At 33.2% G+C, this 26,494-nt stretch overlaps 1 protein-coding gene across 3 annotated transcripts in view; it reads right to left on the bottom strand.

Annotated features, from left to right (window-relative positions):
* Positions 1-26,205, bottom strand: part of LOC133180964 (protocadherin Fat 3-like) — a 37,237-nt gene extending 11,032 nt beyond the window's left edge. Inside the window, exons 1-3 of one of the 3 annotated variants that reach the window (XM_061315443.1) lie at positions 26,006-26,205; positions 25,539-25,711; positions 1,024-1,118 (exon numbers count right to left, since the gene is read on the bottom strand). In XM_061315443.1, coding sequence (XP_061171427.1) covers positions 1,024-1,090 — 67 coding nt within the window. In that variant the 5' untranslated portion in view covers positions 1,091-1,118; positions 25,539-25,711; positions 26,006-26,205. Of the gene's footprint in view, positions 1-1,023; positions 1,119-25,538; positions 25,980-26,005 lie in introns of those variants that run through there. The other 2 variants (XM_061315442.1, XM_061315444.1) reach the window with 2 other exon arrangements.
* Between the last annotated feature and the right edge of the window lie 289 nt (positions 26,206-26,494).

Here is a 26,494-nt window from a genome sequence, read left to right as displayed (position 1 = left end):
TGATGCCGTGGCACCATTAAACATAATCATAACAATTAACCGTCACAATTTTTATGTGCAATATTTTATACCTTTGCCGATTAAGTAATTAATTATATTAGCGTGTGTGATAATGTTTTGTGGGACTTTGACGGTGCAATTTAATCGTTATCTTTGTTAGAAAATCTTAGCCTGCTAAAATTATTGCATTGAATAGAGATATTTTCATTTTCATTTGTGGAAGTGAATACAAATATACTGGTAGCTATTCCCTTTAGATTTTTGACTGGTTAGCAGTCTAGCGAAAACTTAATCATAAGTTCTCAAAGGCCATATAAACTAATAGAAACAATTTTACGATTGATTTTGGTCCGAATGAATAGATGACCAGACGATCTCTTTCAGAGCGGCAGACGATCGACCTAATGAAGACAAATGTGACGTTATGGTCGTCAGAAAGACCCGCTTAATCTAGCGTGATGAAGCCTTAACAAGTCCAAACCATGCCTCCCTGTGTATCGGAATCAATAGGGAAAAAATCTTTTGACGGATGACATCTAATCTGCGTAAAGTCCAGATTTGTCCAAAGTGTAGATTTGATTTGATAAATAATTGATTTTGACGATCGATTTCCCGTCTTTGATTTTTGCCTTGTGGGTTAAAGGTTATATAAACACTGACAAATCTGCAGAGGATGTCTACCGTTTATTATAAAACATATTTTTTTTTTAAATAAATATTCTAACTTTTGACTCAAAATCGTAAATGTACGAACAGAAAGTGCATTTTCTTTATCAAAAGCATTACCAAGATTCCCTAAACATCAGGGAAAGCAGATAAGAGAAGATGTACTCCTATCAACCAATTAAAGTTGGTTTAGTAACTTCACGTTTCTTTAAAGACGTAGAGTCGTTGTTTGATGGTTAATGGTCCTTTATGATTCAATAACTTTATGTTTCTTTAAAGGAGCACTTTTAAGTATTTCACAAACTGTTGTAGAATCATTGCTTGATAATTAGAAGAAAAACAACATTCGAGACTTACCAACTATTGCGACAACAAACTTTAGCCGAACCAACAAACAAAGCAGAAACTTCTTGGCATTCTTCATATTTTCTCTTTACATAAAAATTCCAACTCTGAAACAAAACCTTCTTATTTTAATAACATTTGAAGCAAATTCAAATTCATATTCTAGCTAAATCATACTGTTGCCGTAATAATTTCGAAAATGTTGAATAGACTTTTTCTATAGATAAACTGTCATAGCAATTACCATAATTTAGATGCAATCTTCCTTATGCAAAATTTGTAATTTTTAGGTTCGTTGTCCCCAAAACTTAAAAATTCACCATTAAATATTCGAAAACAGGACAACGATTGTAAACAAGATATTATAGTTATCTTTACATCTTAATAGCATTAGAATCTTGCAGTTGACGTCGTGTGAATAGAGAACAGGCAGATATAATGCCCTTATAGGGTCATAGCCAGTTTACAATCAATGGAAATTTGTTTAAAATCCGGTGTGGAATTCTTCTTCCAGTGGTGGTGTGTTGCGTGTTTTGGGACTCTTAATTGATAACGGCCTTGGTTTACCTCTTTTACATATTTACAAAGAAGTATTTTAAATTGTTAGATCTTCAAGTATGATCATCGGAAAAAGTGCAATAGCCGCAAGAAAATGCAGATTGAATACACAAAGCAGAAAAAACGACATCCGTTTTTTGTTAAAAGCTTAGCTGACCTGAAAGTTCAAGTATTTTTATGCCCCCGGATCGAAAGATCCCGGGGGTATATTGTTTTTGTCCTGTCTGTCTGTTTGTCTGTTTATCTGTTTGTCCGTTTGTCTGTTTGTCTGTCTGTCTGTTGTCAACTTTAACCTTGCCCATAACTTTTGATTGGTTGGAGCAATTACTTTCATATTTCACATGTGTATTCCTTGTGACAAGATCTTTCTTTGGGTACCATCATATTTGACCTTTTGACCTTGACCTTGGAGTTTGACCCACTTTTGCAAAATTTTATGAGACTTTAACCTTGGCCATAACTTCTGAACAGTTGGTGCTTGGGGTTTCAAACTTCACATGTGTATTCTTTGTGACAAGGCCTTCCTTTGGATACCAACCACTTTGACCTTTTGACCTTGACCTAGGAGTTTGACCTACTTTTGAAAAACTTTAACCTTGGCCATAACTTTTGAACAGTTGGTGCTTAGGGTTTCAAACTTCACATGTGTATTTCTTGTGACAAGACCTTCCTCTGGATATCAACCGCTTTGACCCTTTGACCTTGACCTAGTAGTTTGACCTACTTCTGAAAAACTTAAACCTTGGCCATAACTTTCGAAAGGTTGGTGCTAAGGCTTTCATACTTCACATATGTAATCCTTGTGACAAGACCTTCCTTTGAATACCAACCACTTTGACCTTTTGACCTTGACCTAGGAGTTTGACCTACTTTTGAAAAACTTTAACCTTGGCCATAACTTTTGAATGGATGGTGCTAGGGCTTTCATAATTCACATATGTAATCCTTGTGACAAGACCTTCCTTTGGATACCAACCACTTTGACCCTTTGACCTTGACCTAGGAGTTTGACCTACTTTTGAAAAACTTTAACCTTGGCCATAACTTTTGAATGGTTGGTGCTAGGGCTTTCATAATTCACATATGTAATCCTTCTGACAAGACCTTCCTTTGGATACCAACCACTTTGACCTTGACCTTGACTTTTATTTAAAAAACTTTAACCTTCGCCATAACCTTTGAGCAGTTGTATCTAGGTCTTTCAAATTTCACAGGTGTATTCCTCGAGACAAGATCTTTCTTTGGGTATCAACATTTTTTATCTTTTGGCCTGGATTTTGACTTGCATTTGAGAAACTTTAACCTTCGCCATAAGCTGCCATACGGGGGCATCAGTGTTTCACAAACACATCTTGTTATTTTCTAATATTGTTTGTTGCCCATCTGATATCCTTCTGTTAACATTTTTTTTTTCATTTCTGATTTTTTCTCGTGGGTGAGAACAATGAAGGATAACGGTCTTTTGAGAAGGTAATTAAAAACTAGTGAAAATAAGATTCCGTTTAAGTCTTCATCTAAAGAATAAATCGGTCAGTTTTTCTGACGAAATTTTCTATAGAATATTTGAGCATTTTTTTTTTAATCCAAGGCCCTATAGAGACGAAGTTGTCGCGTCACTAAGTGTTCAGTGGTTCAGTGTTTTGTATATATGAAAATAAAATAGTAGAAATTCTTCGAAATCCTCTGTTCAAGAAGAACAGATAGGCCACTGCTTGTTAAGTTCATTTTTAAATAAAACTTTATTTTTAAATTTTGATCATTGGAGATAAGGTGGATGCATAATAAAAGATAACTTCGTATGAAAACTTATATCAAACAATTCTTTAGGGTTGTAAATTCAAATCCGTTCCTTCACGATTTCCGGGATCTCTGTGGAGCCACAGTGTAGGTTCGTACACAAAAATTATTAGGATTATATGAAAATAAAATCGAGAAAACTCCTAATTATCTAAAAAAAATCAAGAAAGACGCAATTTGTCAAAACTGTTTGAAAGAAACTTTATCAACTCTACATGTACATTTATGTTTATTAAATTTATACATATGGTCCAGAATTAGGTCCCTGTCTTGGTTTCACTTTTATATGGGGATGACTTTTAGAAACAGCAACTTAAAGCCTAGGCTTGTTAGCATCCTCATTTAGTTAGATTCCACTCTGTTCAAAAATCCCCCATGGATCACAAAAGCCCTCAAGATTTCATGAAATAAAATATTTTTCTAAGAAATGAGCTTTTTAAAACTGACACTGACCAAAAATTCTACGAACCACAACGCTCACCTGAGTCATTATGGCCCCACTGTTCGTTGTCAGTAAGACTGTTTTAAAAATTTTCCCTCTTTTATTCCAAAGAGATTTTGACTTTTGTTGTTAACAAAAACCTAGCACTAAGTGGGCTCTGATTTAATCAAAATCAATCATTGGGATGCTTCAGTATCAATATGACTAAAATGGCCCTGCTGTTCTGGGTTTTTTTCTCCAGTAATCATTTATGTTGTAGAATTTGGACCTCTGAATTTAGCCTAACCCTTACTCCAGAGTTTATTATTTAAAAAAAAAAATCCATACATCTTAGAATGTTTTGCTTATTAATATGATAATGTGGCCTTGTTACTACATATTCCCTTGTATAACTCTGATCCTCTTTTGTATTCTCAGCTTAATAACGGGGGGGGGGGGTGATCTAAACAAACTTGAATCCAAACTACCCCGATGATGCTTGCATATTAACATGACTAATAAGGCTTTTGCTCTTCTATAGAGGAGGATTTTTAAACATTTTTTCCTATATAATCCTATGTTAAACTTTGATCTCCTATTGTGGCCCCACCCTATCCCTGATCATAATTTTAACAAAATTGAATGTAAACTACCTGAGGATATTTCCATATTAGTGTGAATGGCCCTGACTTTGCTCTTCTTGAGAAGATTTTTAAAATATTTTCCCCTAATGCTACATGTAGGTTATATTTCAATGTAAAAAAAAAAATTGATCTCCAACTGGGGCCCAAACGAACTCCCGATGGATCGTGATTTGAACAAACTTGAATATACACTATGCTATGAAGCTTTCAAATAAGTTTCTTTTTTGGCCCACTGGTTCTTGAGATTTTTAGCTCTACTGGTCAGAGACCAGAAGAGCTTATGCAATAGTAATGTGTCCGCCTGTCTGTCTGATGTCTGTCTGTCCGTCTGTCTGTAAACAATTTTTAAACACTACTCCTCCTTCAGTTTTTGTCTGATTTCAATATAACTTAGCACACAAGTAGACTACACTAAGATACATAATTTAGTGCATTGGTTTTTTGATTTCAATGAACGGTATTGCCATAATTACCAAAAATAGAAATTTCTTTGAAATTCATTTAAAACGCTACTCCTCCAACAGTTTTGGTGTGATTTCAATATAAATAGACTACACTAAGATATATAATTAAGTGCATCGGTTTTTGATTTCGATGAACGGTGTTGCCATGGTTGCTAAAAATAGAAATTTCTATAAAATTCATTTAAAACGCTACTCCTCCTAGTTTTGGTCTGATTTCAGTATAACTTAAGCACACAAGTAGACTACACTAAGATGATTATATTTAGTGCATCGGTTTTTGATTTCGATGAACGGTGTTGCCATGGTTTCTAAAAATAGAAATATCTGTGAAATTACTTTAAAACGTTACTCCTCCTACAGTTTTGGTCTGATTTTAATATAACTTGGCACACAATTAGACTATACTAAGATACATAATCTGATGAATTGGTGTTTGATTTTGATGAATGGTTTTGCCATGGTTACTAAAAATAGAAATTTCTGTAAAATTCCTTTAAAACATTACTCCTCCTACAGTTTTGGTCTGATTTCAATCTTATTTGGCACACAGTTAGACTACACTAGGATACATAAAAGTGTATATCGGTTTTTGATTTCAGTGAATGGTGTTGCCATGGTTACTAAAAATAGAAATTTCTGTGAAATACTTTCAAAACGCTACATTAAGATACTTAATTCTATTTATTGCTGCATGTTGCAAAGTTTCAAATCCAAATGCTACTTTTCCTTTGTTATACGTACAGACCAGTAGAGCCACAGTCTCATCAGAGACTTCTGGTTAAAAGAAGCCACCAAAATTTAACTTATTCTTAAGTACATGTATATCCCCTTGAAATAGGGTGTGAACCTTTATTCAAACAAATTTGAATCACCTCCACCCAATGATGCTTTGTGGCAAGTTTGGTTGAGACTGGCCGAGGGATTCTTGAGAATAAGTTGAATATGTGAAAATTAAGTTTACAGGCAGAGAGTCAGACGGTGTCGCATAATTTACGTTCCGGATACTTCGCGTTCCGGCCGGAACCTTAAAATCATAATATTGGTTCCGGATTTTGCTGTAAGTTTGGTTCCGGCCATGGCTGCAATCTTCGAATCGCGGTATCTCTCAATTAATATCTGCCAGATTTCATTCTACACTGTATCATAGAAGTAGTTTTTTCCTTGAGTATTAAGCATGGCGCAGCGGCATGCCATTCTCATGTGGCGCAATGTTCTTTTTATAAGGCGTCATGCCCTTTTTTTACAGCCATTTTTAAAAATAAATGAATTAAATAGTCCAAGTAAAGATCGTGAAATACGCTTTCTGATACATATACACCGAATAAAATTTGGTCGCAAGAAAGGCTTTGTTTATCTAATGCATACAAATTAAGTCCCTTTGTTTATTTAGTGCATGTCAGGTGTGAATTTCTCGCTTGAATGCACGCAGACCTGGTATTTACAGGGTAAAGAGGATAGAAGATAAACTAGACTGAGATTACAAAACCCTAAAAAGAAGCATAATGTCAAAGATAGATTTGATCAGTAAATTTTAATTTTATAATCTGATAAAGTAAAGAATTAAATACAAAATGGTATATGTATTTATAGAGATGCATTCTCTGTTTAAATGATATTACAAGTGTTGCAAATTCCACAATGTCGAGCCTCGAATACATGGCTTCCAATCCTCATAGATATTATCACTTGGCATGAAAATATGATTTATATTCCATTAGAAATAAACAAACATAAAAAAATATAATTCACTGATGAAGATAGTTATATAGTTTTTGTGATAAATTAACAATGGCTATTTCAGGAATATGTGGTTTATTCTGCAATGAAACAAACATAAAACATAACGATATGGTTTATTCCCTTAGAATGAACAAACACAAGTAATTAATGAAAATTATGTTGTTGTTGTTTTTTAAAGACCGTAGGAAGAAAAAAAAACAAGGTTGAAATATGAAAAGTAAAGACCAGCAATGTTGATTTTGAAAATAGCAGTGAGGTAAACTGAATTAGCTCAAATATTTTAGTAAAATCAAGGTTTTAGCAAATTTTAAATGATTTTTTTTTTATGTTTTAAAGGCTTTCAAATGGACTTTTCTGTAACTTCGATGCATATCCTACCCACCCACCCCTTAAGATATTTGGGAAATAACTTTTATTCCTTGGTGTTTTTTATACATAAAACACAATAAGAAAATGACAATTTTCATGACACTTTAAAACTTTATCGTTTTATACATACCATTATGTTTAATGAATATCAAAATTTGTGGAGAAAAAAAATTCAAAATACATATAATTATACATGTAGGCAAAAGGCAAGCGGCAATAATGTAACACCCTCCATTTTTTTTAAATCTCAGCCCCCTCCCCCAAATTTGAAAAAAAGGAGGTTATAACAGCTCCAAAAATAAAAATTATTAAAAAAATTGTTAGTTAATTATCTGAGCCCCCCCCCCTCCAAAAAAAAGGGAGGAGTTTAAATTATAGCATCTGCAAAAATGTAAAATTGTAAATTAATTTTTTTTTTAATTAAAAATAATTATCATTCCAGGTTACAATTTCTGAGACTAATATCAAACATTTTTGTTTCCTGTTCATTGTATTCCACCTTATAAAAAGATAATAGTAAAATAAATTCAGACTTTTTTGTAACTAAGTTGTTTCTGTTTCACTTTATTACGAAGATAAAAAGTCCGGAACCATAATTATTGTCAGAATTAACGTTCCAGGTTACAATTGCGGAGAGTATTTTCAAACATATTTGTTACATGTACTAGGTTGTTTCTTTTCCACTTTATAACGAAGATGAAGTAGCCCGGAACTAAAATTATGATCATAATTAACGTTCCGGGTAAGAATTGCTGAGAGTATTTTCAAATATTTCTGTTACAAGGTTGTTTCTTTTCCACTTTATTACAAAGAAAAAGTAGCCCAGAACCAAAATTATGGCCATAATTAACTTTCTGGGTTGGAAGTGCTGAGAGTATTTTCAAATATCTTTGTTACTAGGTTGTTTCTTTTCCACTTTATAACGAAGATAAAGTAGCCCGGAACTAAAATTATGGTCATAATTAACGTTCCGGCTTACAATTGCTATGTATTTTCAAATATTTTTGTTACAAGGTTGTTTCTTTTCCACTTTATTACAAAGATAAAGTAGCCCGGAACTAAAATTATGGTCATAATTAACGTTCCGGGTTACAATTGCTATATATTTTCAATCATATTTGTTACTAGGCTGTTTCTTTTTCACTTTATTAGGAAGATAAACTAGCCCAGAACCAAAATTATGGCCATAATTAACTTTCCGGGTTAGAATTGCTGAGAGTATTTTCAAATATCTTTGTTACTAGGTTGTTTCTTTTCCACTTTATAACGAAGATAAAGTAGCCCGGAACTAAAATTATGATCATAATTAACGTTCCGGGTTAGAATTGCTGAGAGAATTTTTAAATATCGTTGTTACAAGGTTGTTTCTTCTCCACTTTATTAGGAAGATAAAGTAGCCCGGAACTAAAATTATGTTCATAATTAACGTTCCGGCTTACAATTGCTATGTATTTTCAAATATTTTTGTTACTAGGTTGTTTCTTTTCCACTTTATTACAAAGATAAAGTAGCCCGGAACTAAAATTATGGTCATAATTAACGTTCCGGGTTAGAATTGCTATGTATTTTCAAATATTTTTGTTGCAAGGTTGTTTCTTTTCCACTTTATTACAAAGATAAAGTAGCCCGGAACTAAAATTATGGTCATAATTAACGTTCCGGGTTAGAATTGCTGAGAGTATTTTCAAATATCTTTGTTACTAGGTTGTTTCTTTTCCACTTTATTACGAAGATGAAGTAGCCCGGAACCAAAACTATGGTCATAATTAACGTTCCGGGTTAGAATTGCTGAGAGTATTTTCAAATATCTTTGTTACTAGGTTGTTTCTTTTCCACTTTATTACGAAGATAAAGTAGCCCGGAACTACAATTATGGTCATGATTAACGTTCCGGGTTGGAATTGCTGAGAGTATTTTCAAATATCTTTGTTACTAGGTCGTTCCTTTTCCACTTTATTAGGAAGATAAAGTAGCCCGGAACTAAAATTATGGTCATAATTAACGTTTATGTTAGAATTGCTGAGAGTATTTTCAAATATCTTTTGTTACTAGGTTGTTTCTTTTCCACTTTAGCCCGGAACCACAAATAATGTTCCGGGTTACAATTTCTGATATTATACTTTCATGTAAATTAGTTAAAACTGATTCGTCGAGAAACATTATTTTGTTTAAAAAACACGATTACCCGCTGAATGATGAAGCCACGCATTCCAGCGTAGCAACATGCAACACTGTTATGTGTACATGTATTTGTATAAAAATTCAGTATAATATAATAAATATTGCATGTAGTTGCGTTTAACATTTAAAATTTTCACCTTTCGAAAACCATTGTCAACCTCGGCTGCGCCTCGATTGACAATGGTTTTCTTGTGGTGCATTCAACTATATGCAATATTTATATAAGAGTAATTTCAAAGTTATTTGTTACCTGTTCATTTTCTCCCACTTTATAACAAAGATAAAATAACCCGGGACCAAGTTAACGGTTATAATAGACGTTCCAGGTTACAATAGCCAGAGTATATGTAATTTTAATTTCACAGGTGTATTTCTAGTGACAAGACTTTCTCTAGGATACCAACAATTTTGACCTTGACCTTGGAGTTTGAACTATTAAAAAAAACCCTTTAATTTAACCTTGGCCATAACTTTTGACATTTGATGCTAGGGCTTTTATATTTCACATGTATATTTCATGTGACGGGTCCTTTCCCTGGGTATCATTGATTTTGACCCTTTGAGTTTGACCCACTTTTTAAAAACTATAACCTTGGCCATATATAACTTTTGAACGGTTGGTTCTTGGGCTTTCATATTTCACAGGTATTTTCATTGATACAGCTCCTTTTTTGGAAAACGACATTTTTGATCTCTTGACCTTGAGCTTAGAGTTTAACTTGCACTTCAGAAACTTTACCCTTCACAAAAGACTGGCGTGCGGGAGCATCAGTGTTTCACAAACGCATTTTGTTTTTATTACGACTCACTTTATACCTAATGTGTTTACGTTAAAGCGTTTGAACTTTTTTAGCCGGGCTTTGCTGAAAGCAAAGTCCTGGCTGTAGGCATCGTGATCGACTGCCTTACTATAAATAGCACGTTCAGAAAAGTAAACAAAAAGCCTAACAGCGTCAAAGCAGACGCTTCCGATAAACAAAATAGTCACATTGAAAGACGATACTAAACAAATATTTTTTTTACATCTCAATCTACGGAATTGTTAATTGATCAATATTTTTGTTTGAGAATTAAATTGAAAGAGGAATTAGATATTTACTTTATTATTATCCTGATATAACAATTTGTGCACATACGCTACTGAATGCATATTGTAAGCGAACTATTTTCAATAAGCGCGGGCTTTTCGACAGGTTGGCTATATTTCATATCGTTTTCGTCGATGTTATGTGAGTGGTTATATTCTCTATTTTGTCTTTCAGCAAATAAATAGATAAGTAAATTGGAGTTTAAAGAATTGTGCGTTATACCTGAATTAGGTCGCCTGACAATTGTACATGGTGTATCTGGTGTATCTAGTCGGCGATAAAAGTATTGTTTGTTTGAAACTTTAAGAATATCTCTAAAAATATGTGCATTTCTTTAACTATGAATTACATAAATTATTAAACCAATATGAATTTTTTTTTTTAATTAAATTCTAATTCAAATCTATCTAAAGAAAAATCAGCAAACCATATGGTTTAACATTCTGTTAAAAAAAAGTTTGGCAATTGACAGACAAAAATTTTTTGTAAAAAATTAATTGTTTTCTTAAAAGTTAAAATTAGTGACCTTAAATGTTTAAATTAGTGACATTAAATAAAACAAATGACTTATATATTCCCCTCACTAGCCATATGTTATTGGTAGAATTAAAAAAAATTGTATGACATTTTTTGTTCGTTTACTGATATTATAGTATAATTAGTCTGACCTATATTTATTTACGTCCGTGATGCATGTATAAACAGTAAGCCCACTGACAATGTCGTGATATCTGTAATTGTTTTTTTTAAGATCAGTATAGCATTAAGGTGTCTTGAATGGCAAGAAATTTAATGTAATAATGGATTTTAAAAACATCGGTGGTCATTTATCAGATGTAATTTGGTACGATACCGTGTTAATTCCTGCTGATATTTTCAGGGTTGATCTTGTGAAAACGGCTTAACAGGAGACAATTTATTAAATTTTTCCTTTCAAAATAATTGCAAAAAGATGATGATTTTATGATTATATTAACGGCATAAAATAACAGCGAACACCGACTACTTGCAGCAAACAAGTGCGCCGCCATTACGAATTCGTAAAACAAAGAGACAGTTACGGATACTCGTAATTTTCTGAAAAAAAAATGTGTAGGAGGTCAGTCGGGTATAACCGGAAACAAACAATTTTTTTTAGCCTAATGATGTATGTATGTAAATATTCATGAAGATTAATCTTACAGTTGTAATACTGGTAATGCTGAAATGTTTTCAATATATTACTACTCAAATAAAAAAGTTAAAATTTGAATGCGTTTAAAGAAAAGGGTTTGAAAATACGGTATTACTTCGATAACCCTGAATGCAATTAAAATAACTTTTCCTTTCTAATAAATAATTTCGAACAAAAATCCTTATGATGGTTAAGATCTTGTGTTTGTTTGTTTGTATGTTGTTTAACGTCCCTCTCGAGAATTTTTTTCACTCATATGGAGTCACTACCACTTGCCGGTGGAGAGCTCCAAATTTTGTCCTATACTCGGCACTTACGGCCATTGAGCAGTGAGGGATCTTTTTCGTGCAAGCACCTATTGCGACACGGGCCCTCGGTTTATACGGTCTCAACGGAAGGACCGGTCTCCACGTCCCACAGTGGGATTCGAACCCGCGACGTAAGGATTAACTCCTTACTTCGCGACTCTAGAGCAGACGCTCTTACCATTCCGCCACGCGGGCGACTAAGATCTTGTGTAAAGGTGATGTAAATGAAGTTCAAAACTATTTGTTTTCTTTCATAATATGAAATAAACAATGCGATTCCATTTGGTTAATATTTTAATTTAATAGTATTAATTTAAATGACTTGGATATAGATTTATATTCTGTGAAGCATGGAATATAAATAAATAAAAATGTAAACTTTAAGATAGAAATTTCATGTGAATATGTTTATGTATAATATATAAATTATTTATACCCATTTAACAATCAATTTAGCGTCGAAAATTTTTATGCTTACAAATTCAGATCAAATTTTTAGTGAAAAGTCAATGGTATGTTTTGAATGTGAAAATTTTGTTCGAGACTTCTCACCTTGGATTCATCTCGCATGTGCTCCCAAAGCGCTTTACAGTATATTGAGCGTGCGTGCGCATTCCAAAAAAAAAAAAAAAAAAAAAAAATTGGTCTTAAAACACATGCAAGCTCTCAAGGGTGCTGGGAAATAAAAATCGTTTATGTTAATATATAATTAAAAGAAAACAACATATAAAAATGTTCATTAGTCTTTATCTAAGTACAACACATTATAATTTTTCAGAAAAAGTTGGTTAGTCTTTGCTTCAAAACTTCCTGTTCAGAATGAAGAGCCATCTTTGTACGAGCCATAAAGACCTGAATACATCATGATTTTCTCAGGCAATGACCATTATGGCCGAACCTGGAACTAGAACTAGACTCAAATTCATGTCATAAAGATTAGATAATTATAATTTTCGTGCAGCTGGTTTCCTAGAGGACCAAAAATAAAGAATATTTCTTTTCTGATTAATACAGGCATGTAGTATCATTATCAGAAAAAGGAGAATTTCCAAACCCGAAAATCCTATTCCGTTTGAGAAGGAGTAGGGGTGGGCTACAACTTACTTTCACATTTCGAATTTCATTAATTCATTACCAAATTACCGTACTTTTAATATGCTACAATAAAATGATGGGTACAATCTAATTAAAATTAGACTATCCATTTTGCTTTTAGTAAATCTGTTCGTCGCTCGTGATAAATACCTGGTTTATATTACGAAGAGTGAGTTGAAACTTCCAATTTAAATTTGATTGCGAAGAGTCAATCAACCTTTCAATGTACGTTGTCCATTGTAAAAGTTTATGTTTGAAAAATGGTGACACCCCTAGCTCCTCCGATACTATATATGTGCCTGTATGAATCAGCAAAACCACTCAAAGTGCATAACCATTGTGAGCTTAATGTTTAGAAAGGTATAAATGTATTTTCATTAAAAATATCACCAAGTCCTATCCTGGGGTCTTAACGTTGGGTTCTGGACCGTAAATTTTAATTATTGGTAGATGGGTTATTGTTAATTATAATCATACAAACTCTACCTGTTAAATATCAATGGTCAGAAAGAAAGATTTTCAAATATGTACTAATTTAGGATTAGACAATACACTCGAACATATTAAAGCCCGGCTTTCAGTACTTTCAGTACTTTGATTTTAACTATTAATCTAAAACAATTCCAGTATTTAATGTGAGTATGTAACCCTGTCTTTGACACATAATCTTTCAATTTTAGCCTTAAAAAAATATTATTATCAATTTCTTTAGACATATATCTTATTGCATTTCAACAATAACAAACAATGCATACATGTAATAATACACAATGGCATTGTATGGTAGTTTTTATAGATGACTCAACCGTAATATATAATTATATCATGGAGAATTACCATATCATATAAGAAAAAAACTTTTTCTCAACTTAAAGGCATAATGGATATATGTCCCAAAATTACAGAGATCATGGACCTTGTGAGCACTTAATAATTGTACAAATTTGAAAAAAAGACGTCTTCTGTCAGTAATACTTCTCGACATATTTTTATAGAAGCTTTTAAAAATGCAGGCAATTTAAAACAAAATGGTATTCATCCTCTACTTCACCACTGCCCCCTCCCAGTTAAAGTTTTCGTTCGTACATTATAACAACTCTCATTTCATCTTCAACACCCCCCCCCCCCCTGAAATATTTTTAGATCCACGCATGTTCACTTGAACACATTCTACACATTCCACTCTCCTTAAGTATTTTATTATGACGTCCTGTCTCATTTTCAAGATTACAAGATGAAAGCCTAATTCGTCTAACTTAAATGGAGCTGTGCAGTTTTAAACTGACGAAAATTACACGCCGCATTTTAGTTTCACGGGGGGAGGGGGATATTTTCCATTTTCCACTGCATTCTATAGCGGAAAACATGTTCTAACAGAATTACAGAATAATCTCTTCTTCTTCCCAAATAATTATTGTTTTGAAACTTCGTTTATTTATATAATATATCATTCAGATATGCCTTTTGAAAACTGAGTTCTGAATACATGGTATATAAATCTCGGCGTTCGACATTTTAGCGGGGAAAAATGGACGTTTTAGCGAAAAATGGGACATTTAAGCGGAAATTAAAATACATACTTACATTCAACAAATTGTTAAGTAAAATATAATTATATCTATGCCTCTTCCGTTAGCCAGTCGGGCTAAGTTTTCTGCCCCCTGTTGGGGGGGGGGGTGGGGGGGGGGTGGGGGGGGTGGGGTAGGATTTTGCGCAGGCTTAACAATACTATTAATTTCTCAGGATTGTAAAATACAAATCTGTATCTGTATTACATTTCCTCTTCAGAATTATTATTACAAATGCTGATAAGTTGCACTTACCTGTATAAATAAAAATGAGCTGAGTTTTATTCAATAGTTTTTAGCCGTGACCTTGAAACCTTTGCTAGAATCGGGATCTTAGAAATTTTAAAGTTCGTCATATTTTGCTGGCATTACATTGACTGTTTAAAAAATAAATTTTATCCGAGAAAAAAAATCCACAAATTTTTTTACTGAATTATTACAGGAAATTGCTTTTCTTCATATTAAATACTTTATAAATTTTCCGCTGAAATTTATGTTTATTCACACCTTTGCAAGTCCGTCGCCCACACATCTCCTATTATGTTCATTCACGTAATGTGATTTAATTATATAGTTGGTTTTACAAAAACGCAATGGGTGTTTGAAAAAATATATATAAAGATATCAAAATATTATCCAGTAATTTTTTTAATCGTAAATATAATTCATCTACATGTATTAGCATTACCAGCTGATCGGGGTGCCCTTTGCCTAAAACTCATTTAAAATTGCGGAAGTGACATACAGCGATTCGCATGAATGCACATTGTATCGATAGAAGGGAGTCATAAAACAACATGAAGGGGTATATCAATGTAAACAAGTTTCACACCTTCGCGTTCTTTTGTTTACAAAGAAACAACATAATTACGTGTAATTCCATGGATTATAGTATTGGTACATGTATTAAGACCGTATATTGGGACTTCTTCTAAATCGATATACGTGTAAATCCTGCTGCATCGTATAACCCGTTAAGAGAAAGAAAAAATCCAAATTATTTGTAAATATTAATTATAAATAAAGTTTTTAAAAGGGTGCTTGGATGCCCGGAACGTTTATTATGGCCGGAACCAAACTTACGCGGGCCGGAACGTTTATTATAGCCCGGAACCAATATTATAGGTATTTAGCGTTCCGGCCGGAACGCTAAGTTACCCGGAACGTAAATTATGCGACAACGGACGCCGGACAAAATGTGATCAGAAAAGCACACTTGAGTTTTCAGTTCAAGTGAGCTAAAAGCATGAAATTTACTGATATTTACATTCAGCCTATTCATTTATTACATTCAAACCCATGGAAATTGACGAACTCTGGTTATTTCCTTATTTTTACTTATTTAACGTACATCATCTGATGTTAATGATACTTATTGTTTGTAATGCATGAGGATGTGAACCTAGCTATTTTATTTCAAATGATACGTGAAGAGAAATGAATGAATACCTAACGTAAATACGTACATGTATATAATATACATACTTTTTTCCTCAAGAATAGTTGGACTACTATTTGTCAAATGCAAGCATCCTCGTGGAATTAGTTCTCGTATTATGTTTGTTAAAATCATGATTTCATGGATCAGGATAAGATAAAACAGGAGAAACAAAATTAAATGTAAGAATGCATACAAAGCTTCTCTTTGAAAAGAACAAGACCGAAGTGTTTTTCTTTGTAATAGATTGTTTTGCCCACTATGCAGTGTATTTACCAAACATTACAACATTGTCAACAAATCGTGTCCCAAAATTCTAAATAGAATCATGCTGATAAACGTCATTTAAGAAATAAATAACAAGTTTAAAAACTTCAATGGGAATTGAAGTGGGTCGGTCACGTGATCAAATCCTGTGAAGGCCGAAGGCCTTCTAAGAAGATTTGATCACGTACCGACCCACTTCAATTCCCATTGAAGTTTTTAAACTTGTTATTTATTACTTATATATACATTTGAGATGGACAATTGAATGTAATAGAATATAAATATTGCACTAACCGCACGTCGTAGATTTCGACAAATTACGCTAGGTGTAAATCGGCTTGAAAAGCGGTTACGCTTCAAATTCATCTGGCAAAGGATTCTGTTTTGAAGGGAATATTCTGTGAAAGGCTACTTGCGATCAATTATAGTGAGCATATTGGTGTCTGGGAATTTTTGTATTCATGAGAACCCATATTCGATGTTAAAAAACACAAGAAACACGTCCGATGTTTGATAATAAAAAGTTGGAGGAATTTCGGTAGGAAAGGGATGGATGGAGACACTTGTCCGGACCAGATAACTTGAAATCAAGTACAAAATTTGATCAAAACCATAAAATCTACGATTTCAGTAAGGCATATTTATATTAATTTATGATGTTGACATGGAGACACTGGCGACAGCTTACATTGTTAAGACAACGTCACAACGATCTCGATGATGGAGGTGTGCCTACCGAACTTCCAAAGTGCAGTGTTTGTCAGCTGTTTGTGGCGTGATTGCATTACATTGATATTTTTCAACAGATTTTCAAATTTATTGTGAGTAAAGTTTAACGAAAAAAAATTATAGCATTCAGAGGTCTGCGAGAAAAATAAGGGTAAACGTTGAGACTATGCAGCTCAGACATGGAACTTATAACATGTAGTTTTCTATTCTCTATGTAAAACCGATCAAAAACTGTATTAAATACTCGTTTACATTGTAAATAAAATGATTATTATAATTTACTAGAGTATTTTGTACATTTTTATGTATGAAAAACATGCTATATTGCTTAGTGGAGTAAGTCTTTTTATGTAGATATTACTGCGCTGTGTGATTGGGTCACGTAATGACCTATGACCTTCGAAAAACTTCATACAGTTATGAAGATATTTGCTCTCTGCATGTTTATATAATAGAGAGATACCACAAATGTATATATTAATAGTTAACAAGATTGTAATACACAACTGAGATGAACTGTATTAAGTGTACATGTAACATCTAAAGTGAGAACAGCGTTTGAAGATTCAATTAGAGAGGAGTATGACTAAGGTGAGCGTTATAACCCACTGGACTCTTTCCCAATGTTACATATACAAGCTAAAAGATTAACTTCCCTCATATAAAGAGTCCATAAGGTGCAAATACTGTATAGATTTTTTTTGTTTATTATCATTTTCTCTTTTGTTTGTCCAGTTATTTGTTAGAAATGAAGCGCCCGTTGTGAACTTTTTCTCTTATATGAATCCATGTTGATGAAGAAATAATTATGGTCCTGCAGTCGATCTAAATTTAGATAATTGGAAGTCCCTTTGGCACAGTCCAATTGAAACTGACATCAATCATGCATCTCACAACTTTCATAAAATATCACTTTGTAGAAAATAGAAAATGCGAGGGGGTATTGATCTTCATATTGGTGATGACTTTAAAGATTAAAGGCACATGTTTCGTGTTCGAACATATTTTTAATTCTGTTGGACATTTCATGTCCCGTTATGATTTATTTTCCTAATAATTATTTTTTGGCAATAAAGTATCGGACAAAGCACAAGGAAAAAGATGCCAAGATACGGCGTTAAACATTTGCATGTGAGTTATTGCCAGACAACCCAATTGTGATCAATAAGAACATTTTTTTGTGACAACATACTAGTAATCTGTCACAAGCTTAATTTCTGTTGTCTTTGGCACTACGATTTTGCAATTAAATGTTAAACCCCATTTCATTTTAACAAATTAGCAACCTTGAGTCATATTATAGGAATTGCAAAACAAGAAAAAACCTAAATTGCCCCAAAGAGGAAAAAAGTCTAATGTGCATCAGAATACATTGCAACATATACAGTATATGCAATTAGCCTTTTAGAGAAACATGACTTGCTATTATTGCTTTGCAATTCTAGAAAGAGTATGCCTCTTTGTAATTCAGGTTTTGAAAAGATAGAAAAGATAAATGTCAAAGAAATAGGGTTAAGTAAATAAACCTTAAGTTTCTGAAAGAAAGAAACCAGAATCAACCACCGCTGAAAATATATTTGATAAGTCTGCAGGGATATTTCTACCTAATTTGCAAAAGTAGCCGCTGGAAAAAAATATTACATAACAGAAAATTACTGGGTATTCGAGCTTCTATTATTCATTTTCAAACGCATTCTTTAAAAACATCTGATTCATTGCTTTATTCAAATTCAAAAACACTTTAATAACCAGGTTCTATATACCGAGTGTTCCCTTGTTAGATACTGTGTCACAATGTCCTGATGGCCTGAAACCAGGACAATTTTTATTGTTAAATAATTTTCTTAAAAGCCTAGCTCGGGTTTTGTGCGGTAAGTTAAAATCAGTCATTACCGTAAATATAAACAGATTTTAACTGAAATACATACCCATGCCAAGTATCTTTTTTTTTCATTACATAAAACTTAATTAAACAAGAGATGTTTGTGAAACACTTATGCTCCCACCCCCCTAAATAATTGGAATTTTTCTAAGTCCAAGGGGTATAAATCTGTCAAAAATAATTCGATCGTAATCAAAACACAACTTGACCTAGATATTTTTATGATAAATCTGTATACCAATTTTCATTTCAGTATGTGCAACCTCTGCAAAGAAAATGAACAGAAACTGCAAATAATTGGAATTTTTCTAAGTTCAAGGGGCATAACTCTGTCAAAAATTGCTCAATCGCACCCAAAACAAATCTTGACTTAGATATTCTTATAATAAATCTGTATACTAAATTTCATTTCAGAATGTGCAACGTCTGCGAAGAAAATGAACGGAAAGTGTTGGTGGACCGACAGACATACAGCTAGACAGCCGATCGACTTACAGGCAGCAGCAAAGCAATATGCCCGCCTCCCTTCTTCGAAAGGGGAATAATAATTCCTGGACTAGTCCTTATGAAATAATAATATAAACAACACAAAGGAACTTTGATCATTAAAATTCACTTTATAAATGGCAAAAAGAAAAAGCAATCCTTATATTAAGATTAAAAATACAACATACATGTACATGTAAAGCAAACTTCATATCAAAGAAAAAACTCATCAACTGGAGAAAAGCAATTCACTACTGCAGCAATTTCATAAATTCGAGGGGGGGGGGGGGGCTTTCCTTGCAAAAATCCCATTGCTACAAAGATTTGTCACCCTAAATCTTATTTTTTTTTTAACCTACTTTGTCTTTAAAAGTGAACACAAGCGATGTCTCATGGGGATATAAAACAAGCCCTGGCATTTCGTGTAAGGGACGAATTCCACAGAGAACGACCTAAAACAGTACATTTTATTTACTTGTCAATGTGTATTGATGAAATTCGACAACGTAATACTTTACTATCAAACTCAATAATATTCTAGCGTGAACTAAGTGAAATTTTACATTTACTGCTCCAGTATAATTTATTTTAAATTTCCCATGGCCATTTACTGCAAGTCTTAAAATCAATGGTAGAATACCCTGGTATAATTCATTTCAATAGATCTGTTGTTTACTATCGTAGAGAGGATAATCCCGCCATTATAAGTAAAGATGCAATGTCTAAGCGCGTATCGTTGTGTGTTTATGGTACTTTAAATCCGATTAAAAAGCTCCTAAGTGTGGTATCATAAAATCAGGTTGATGGATCTTACAAACCTACGTTTGTCTTTAAAAGAAATTTCTTTACTGTATATAGCATGATATAAGTTGGGGTCAGTGATGATGGTATAGGGAACGGTCTAAAGATGACTATATGTGGAATAAGTATACAAGAGAAATACTGCGATAAGAGTGTTTATTGTTTAATAATACTTTATAATTATGATAAGATAGGACGAGGATATCGGGGAAAATCGATATCACCATTGTCCACATTTCTGGTCATTACTCAAACCATCTGGCCATGTCATATTTCCTATGTGGTCAGTTATCAGGATTTCATAAAATTGTCTTCGACACACGTGACAGTGGGTGACTTTCATTAGTAAATGAATGCCAAGCACATCAAGCAGGTTATCATAAATTTTCAAAACTGTCTTTGTAGTCGCTCGATTTAGTACATTTACAGTTATGTTCTTCTATTATCTTAAAGAATATTTCAAAGGACCGTTCGGCAAATAAATGACAGTTATAAACCATAGTCAAATTCATTTGAGGGAGAGAATCTCGAGCGAAAGTTGGAATGCTAAGAGACCGCTATTAACAATTAAGAGTTTGTCAACTGATGGAGAGAAATTGCTGAGAAACCTTTTAAGTCTCACGTCACAATCGTGTGATGAATATTTCTCCCAACTTCTGTAGCAGAAACCCAGAAAGAAGAAGTTACCCCCATCATATACTCTTAGAGTAAAATTAATACACTCTGATAGTCAGATGACAAAACTCAAACCCATCATTTGTAACTCTTTTGTTAAAATTCCTCAAAAATGTATACTTAACCAAAACGCCTGGTCATTGGGAAATCGATCAAGAGCCACTTACAAGTCCAATTCCCTTTACATTAGGATCTCCATGCTAAACAATACCGGCGGAAATAGACAAGCGGAACCCCTACCCTTGTTAAGGTGAATTAAACGTGATTTTATCCTCCTGTAGCAACTACAAAGAGTAATTATTTTTATTTATTAATGCTATCATCCAAACCCGACTATTTACTCAGCTATTGTTAAATGAAATACAATTATGCCAACAGAAAAGCATAGCTGATAATGTTCTTAAGCACTGACCAAGTCATGTGGAATACAGATAAGTCATAAAACAAATTTTATATGATTACTTTTTTCAATGACTGTAAATTAAAAAAAAAATATTATTACGTGATATGAGCAAAGGAAGCTAAAATGACAGGGATTTGGTATTTGTAGATTCAGTTTTACATATATAACAAATTTCTCAACGTGTTATAGGAATTGGTGTAAGTATGTAACCGCTCAGTTCAATACAGTCGTCTCTCTCTCTTTTTTTTAAAGAAATAAATTCAGTAGATATAAATTTTCAGTTATAATTTCGTCTCCAAATAAGTGAATGATGAAAACAAACAAATAAATAGCCACGCATTCATTTTACATAGGAGAGTTGAGCCATTCATTTATATATATAAACCATCAAGCTATAGAGAAAACATATCTGGAGCATTTATTCCTCCGAAATTCCAGATTTTATAAATAACCTTACATCAACAGATTCCAAATAGATTTTTAAAATGTTCAACTAGAATCAAACAACTTTCAAATGCTTCAAACAGCTTAACTTCTTTTAACTGCTGAAAAAAAATCCCCAGCTGTGTTTAGATGTATAAATATCACAGTGTTTGCAAAAATTTCTTATCATAAATCTTGATCAAGAGTTCCTCGAGAATAAGAGATCCCCAAATCATTTAATCTATTAATTTCATGTTACCATGGTTACTAGTAATCATTGAACGGATAGTGTCCCCAAGAAAGATATCTGCTACAAACACCTCCCTTAAGTGGCATTGGATTTCTATTGTCTGATATGGACGAACAAGCCAGAGTGTATGAGAACTGGACAATGGGGAGATTGCAAGAGATGAAAGGAATTTGCTTCTCAAATTGTCAATGTGGCAGTGCATATGCAATTTATACAAAAATAGTAAGAAAAATAAACCAGACAAACCAATCGAATGTTACCGTTTGACTGAGTCTTGTTTTAATTACGAAGGGGATTTGAATTTATTAGGTAATCTTTCCAGGAAAAAAAACCGAACATCTTTAACAATTAACACTAAGAATACTTGATTAATACTGTAAAGATATCTAAAAATATTGATAAGCTTTTAGAAACATTTGATTGCTTATTAGTCCCCTACCGGTGAAACCGGAGGGGACTATAGGTTTCCTCTGAGTCTGTCCGTCCGTTTGTCCGTCTGTCTGTCCCTCTGTCTGTCTATCTGTCTGTCTGTCCCTCTGTCTGTCTGTCCCACTTGGTTTTCCGCACTTTTTTCCTAAACGCTTGCAGATATTGAGCTGATTTTTGGTATGTGAGTGTATCTTGATGAGTTACAGATCAAGTTTGCATTTCGTTCCGCTTCGTTGATTTTTGACGGAATTACGGCCTTTCAATTTTTACGGGTTTTCCGCAATTTTCTTCTAAACGCTTGTAGATATTGAGCTGATTTTTGGTATGTGGCTTTACCTTGATTAGTTAAAGATCAAGTTTGCATTTCGTCCCGCTTCATTAATTTTTGACGGAATTATGCCATTTTCAATTCTTAACGGGAACGGAACCAGATTACACTTGCCGGTAGGGGACTAGTATTGCTAATGCAATACTCTCAGAATGCTTGTTGGTTTAAGGGATCACTGAACTGGTACAAATAGCAGGGATGTTGAAATTTAGAAAACAAAGTTAACATCAATACAAAATTTGACAAAAAAAAAAAAAAAAAAAAAAAATAGAAATGAGGAATCGACTAAATTGTTCTAATGCTTAGGACATTTGTCTTATAATTACTGTGCATGCAAACTAAGCCATGTAGGCGACAAGTTTTAGAAACAAAGCGCTTTGCTGTACAATGTACGTTGAATTGCCGAGATAGGATCGTAATTTTCCCCCAAAGCTAATACCAATGATTCAATAAAGCAAGATACAGAGCAATTTCTCTCAATCCTGATTGATTATTCATTAATTTTGTCGTGATGATGTCCCTATTCGACCTCTCCAAATTCATTGGTATTGCAATGTTTTTAATGAACGAATAAGTTATACAAAACAGGGGCCTCAGCAAGTGATCACTGTGACTTGAATGAGATATAGTTCTCCTAAACAGAGTAATTAAAGATATTTCACCGTACATAACAAAGGGGTCCTCTGGGATGCTGGTTTTTCTGTGTGTAGAAGTGAAAGTCGAGAGTTAGCCAGCAAATAAAGAATAGTAACGGCTAATGCGGTAGAAACAGGATTTCTAATAAACGTTCGTTTCTATGCATACTCTCCGCTCTTATTGCTATTCAATTTATAATAGATTTTATTCGTTTGGAGAGATGTTGTTTTGAAAACAACTCTACTTGATACTTTGGCATTCCAAATCCTTACGTATATCGTCATCATCATGTTAAAAAACATTGTAAGATAAGGGAACAATGCAATAGATACATGTACTACATGTATATACACCAGTGTAACAAAACGAAAATAATGACGACTGCAAAAAGTGCTTATTGCCTTAATCTTATTGAAAATGGTAGAAGGAAGTAGAGTCGAACAGACAACTTGTTATTTTTGACAGAGCTTTAAGAATCAATTGGAACTGGTTTGACATTAACTCATTAGGGATTGCATGTCATCCCTGCTCAATCATATCTTCCAGAAATGTTCATATTTTATCATGTCTCTGTATCAGAAACCAGGGCATCTATAGGAAAACCAAGAGAAACACATGCCTATACTCTTAGCCTTCTGAATACTCAGTGTTCAGAACTTTATTTGGGTATTTGATAAAACTTAATAATGTCTCTTCCCTGTTTCACGAACTTATTGGAAAAAACAAGAGAAAGCTAAACATGTCTGACCTTCTAACCTTTCCTGTAAAATATAGAATTTGATATGCTTAGTATCCTTTATGCATCCCCTTAGTATAATTTATGTTGAGTTTTGATATAATTGGTATTGTGTTGTACATATTTTTTATGTAGAATTTGATATATTCAGTATTATTGTATACATGTTCCTGATATTTTATACATTCGACTCACAATTTAAAGATCTATACATGTACATCCTAAGTAGTGATACTGAATACGAATAATAGATCAACATTGCACGCTGTGTAAATCATATCCACACCAATTGCTAATTTATGCTCTTCTTGGGTACATGCATAAAGTAGAAACTGAATACATTCAGGATTCATGAGCCATTTATTCTGGTTTGAATTTTTATATGTCTTCTGGTAAAGGTTATCAGATTAAGTTTTCTGTTGCAATTTCTACACCGGTTTGTGCTTGTCGCTTTTGACAAACACCTCGGGACAATTTGCTAGACCTTCCATTATAGATTATCCAAACCACTCAAAGCACTCAAAGTGGACATTTATATCTACATAAATTATTTCTAAAATTTTGCGAAAGATTCGATCCTTGTTTATCTTTTTACAAATGTAATTGTGGATCAGTATTGAAAATCTGTCATTTTCTTTCAGATATTGTGGTTATTAGTAAGGTATTTAATATGAAGTTTTCTCTGTCAATAATTTTATCTGAATTTGCACAAAATTCCATAGAAAAACAATTTAAATGACTAGATGAAATAGGTCGTGTAAGAATTCGGAAATATCTTGTAGCTTGTACGTTTTAAACCCCACAATCACTGCAATTCATATCAACTGACAATGTAAATTCATTTCATCAATAGAAAAAGAAATAATACAGATCAAACACGACATTAAAATTCAGAAGATACGTTTCATTTAACAAATCGGCTTTCAAATTTGTTACATTCTGCAAGGGTTCGAATAGAATGTCATAGTTGCGCGATATGCAATAGAAATCATCGTACTATAGTTAATCAGCCTCTAAAAATGGTTATCCTTCAAGCATTGATATTGTAACCAAAATCGCAATTATTTAAAGAAAAAAAGGCAATCAAGCTAGAATCCTTTGTACAATTGTTAATTAAATTGCATACAAATAAATCGTGAAATAAAAGTTCTAGAGAACACGATATAGCTATCTTCTATATCAATTTACTATCCCCGGAATGTGTCAAGTTGTGCCTTCAGGTGTTTTTTTACTTCTCTCTCCAATTTCTTATTTGTCAAAATCAAAAACTGATCTCATGCATAATTAAACACTCGAACCTTCGAAGTTGTGAAAGAGGAGTCTACACAGAAAGTTTACTTTATATATTATGCAATCGGCAGGGTGTTTAAACTATAATTTTCCTATGAACCACAGAAGAACCGTGGGAATACAATTGTAGACCGGTTTATGCATTTAAAAAAGAATCGAGAATAATAACTTGTGTCCCAGAAAACTGCAAATTTAGGGTAATTATATCTGCGGTTTAATGCTAAACAAATTCTTTTACTTTGAAATCTAGATAACGCTACTGTTTTAATTGTATCTAAACGTCTCATTTTCTTTATATAACAACGAAAATTAGTATATATTAAAACTATTTGAACAATAATACTTACATGTTATAATTTATCCGTTCACGTCCATGAATAAAACAGCCAGTTCATTATGGAGATGTCCAAATCAGACTTTTTATTTTGTCCCTGGTCAGCTGGGTGCTAAAGTATGCCACGGATAATTCCTTGTTAAGTCATCTTGCCCAATAAGTTTCTCTGATCGTTCTATCGAAAGACTTGTAAAAGTAGAAAAGGATCACGCTGTGTTGCCTTCTATAGTAGATTATTCGATCTATGTCAATGTCAGATTAACAGAGTCGAGTGACAACAACGATGGATGGGAATATAAAAACAAAAAACAAAAACAAAAGTGGGGTACAGGACATTATATCTCAAGTAGCATAACAGCGTTCGAGTAAGACTTCACGAATAAAAAGGGATAATTTGAATAATGAAGAACCATAACTAAGTTTCTTGAAATGATTACATTTAACAAGTGATATTCAAAGTACACAAGTTCCTTTGCTTACCGATGTGTATCGTTATAGTTAATTATCTCCGAGGATGGATAGCACTTTATTAAAATTTTAAAAAACTCCAAACGATTGACTGCAAATAACACAGGCTTTTTTGATAAAGGAAGAACATTTCGCACAGTAAACACTCGAAAACTTGTAAACAAACAATCAACAGCGAAATAAGCAAAACATTGATGGGGGTTTTATTGAAAGAGAAAACTAAATAAAGTCCATTGCAATGACAAGCGCCAGCAGACGACTTCTGAACGATAGATTTACAGCCAATCAGGGGCCAGGATTGCCACAATGAAAACGGGAAAGAAAAGGTAAGGTGGAAAAAATATTACTGAACCATGAAAATTTGGACAGGGATAATTGAATCTGAAGAAGACAGGTACAATAAATATATATACGTCCTTACAAGGAGTAGTTTGTTGTCTATTAAATGGATGCTCGAATCAGACGAGAAAGCTGGGTGGTTTGTCCTTAAGAAAAGTTAAA

This window comes from Saccostrea echinata, unplaced genomic scaffold (assembly GCF_033153115.1).
Source record: "Saccostrea echinata isolate AGI-Se365-2 ecotype Australia unplaced genomic scaffold, CSIRO_AGI_Sech_v1 ptg000008l, whole genome shotgun sequence".
Lineage (NCBI taxonomy): Eukaryota > Metazoa > Mollusca > Bivalvia > Ostreida > Ostreidae > Saccostrea > Saccostrea echinata.
This window is presented reverse-complemented; position numbering and strand designations above follow the sequence as displayed.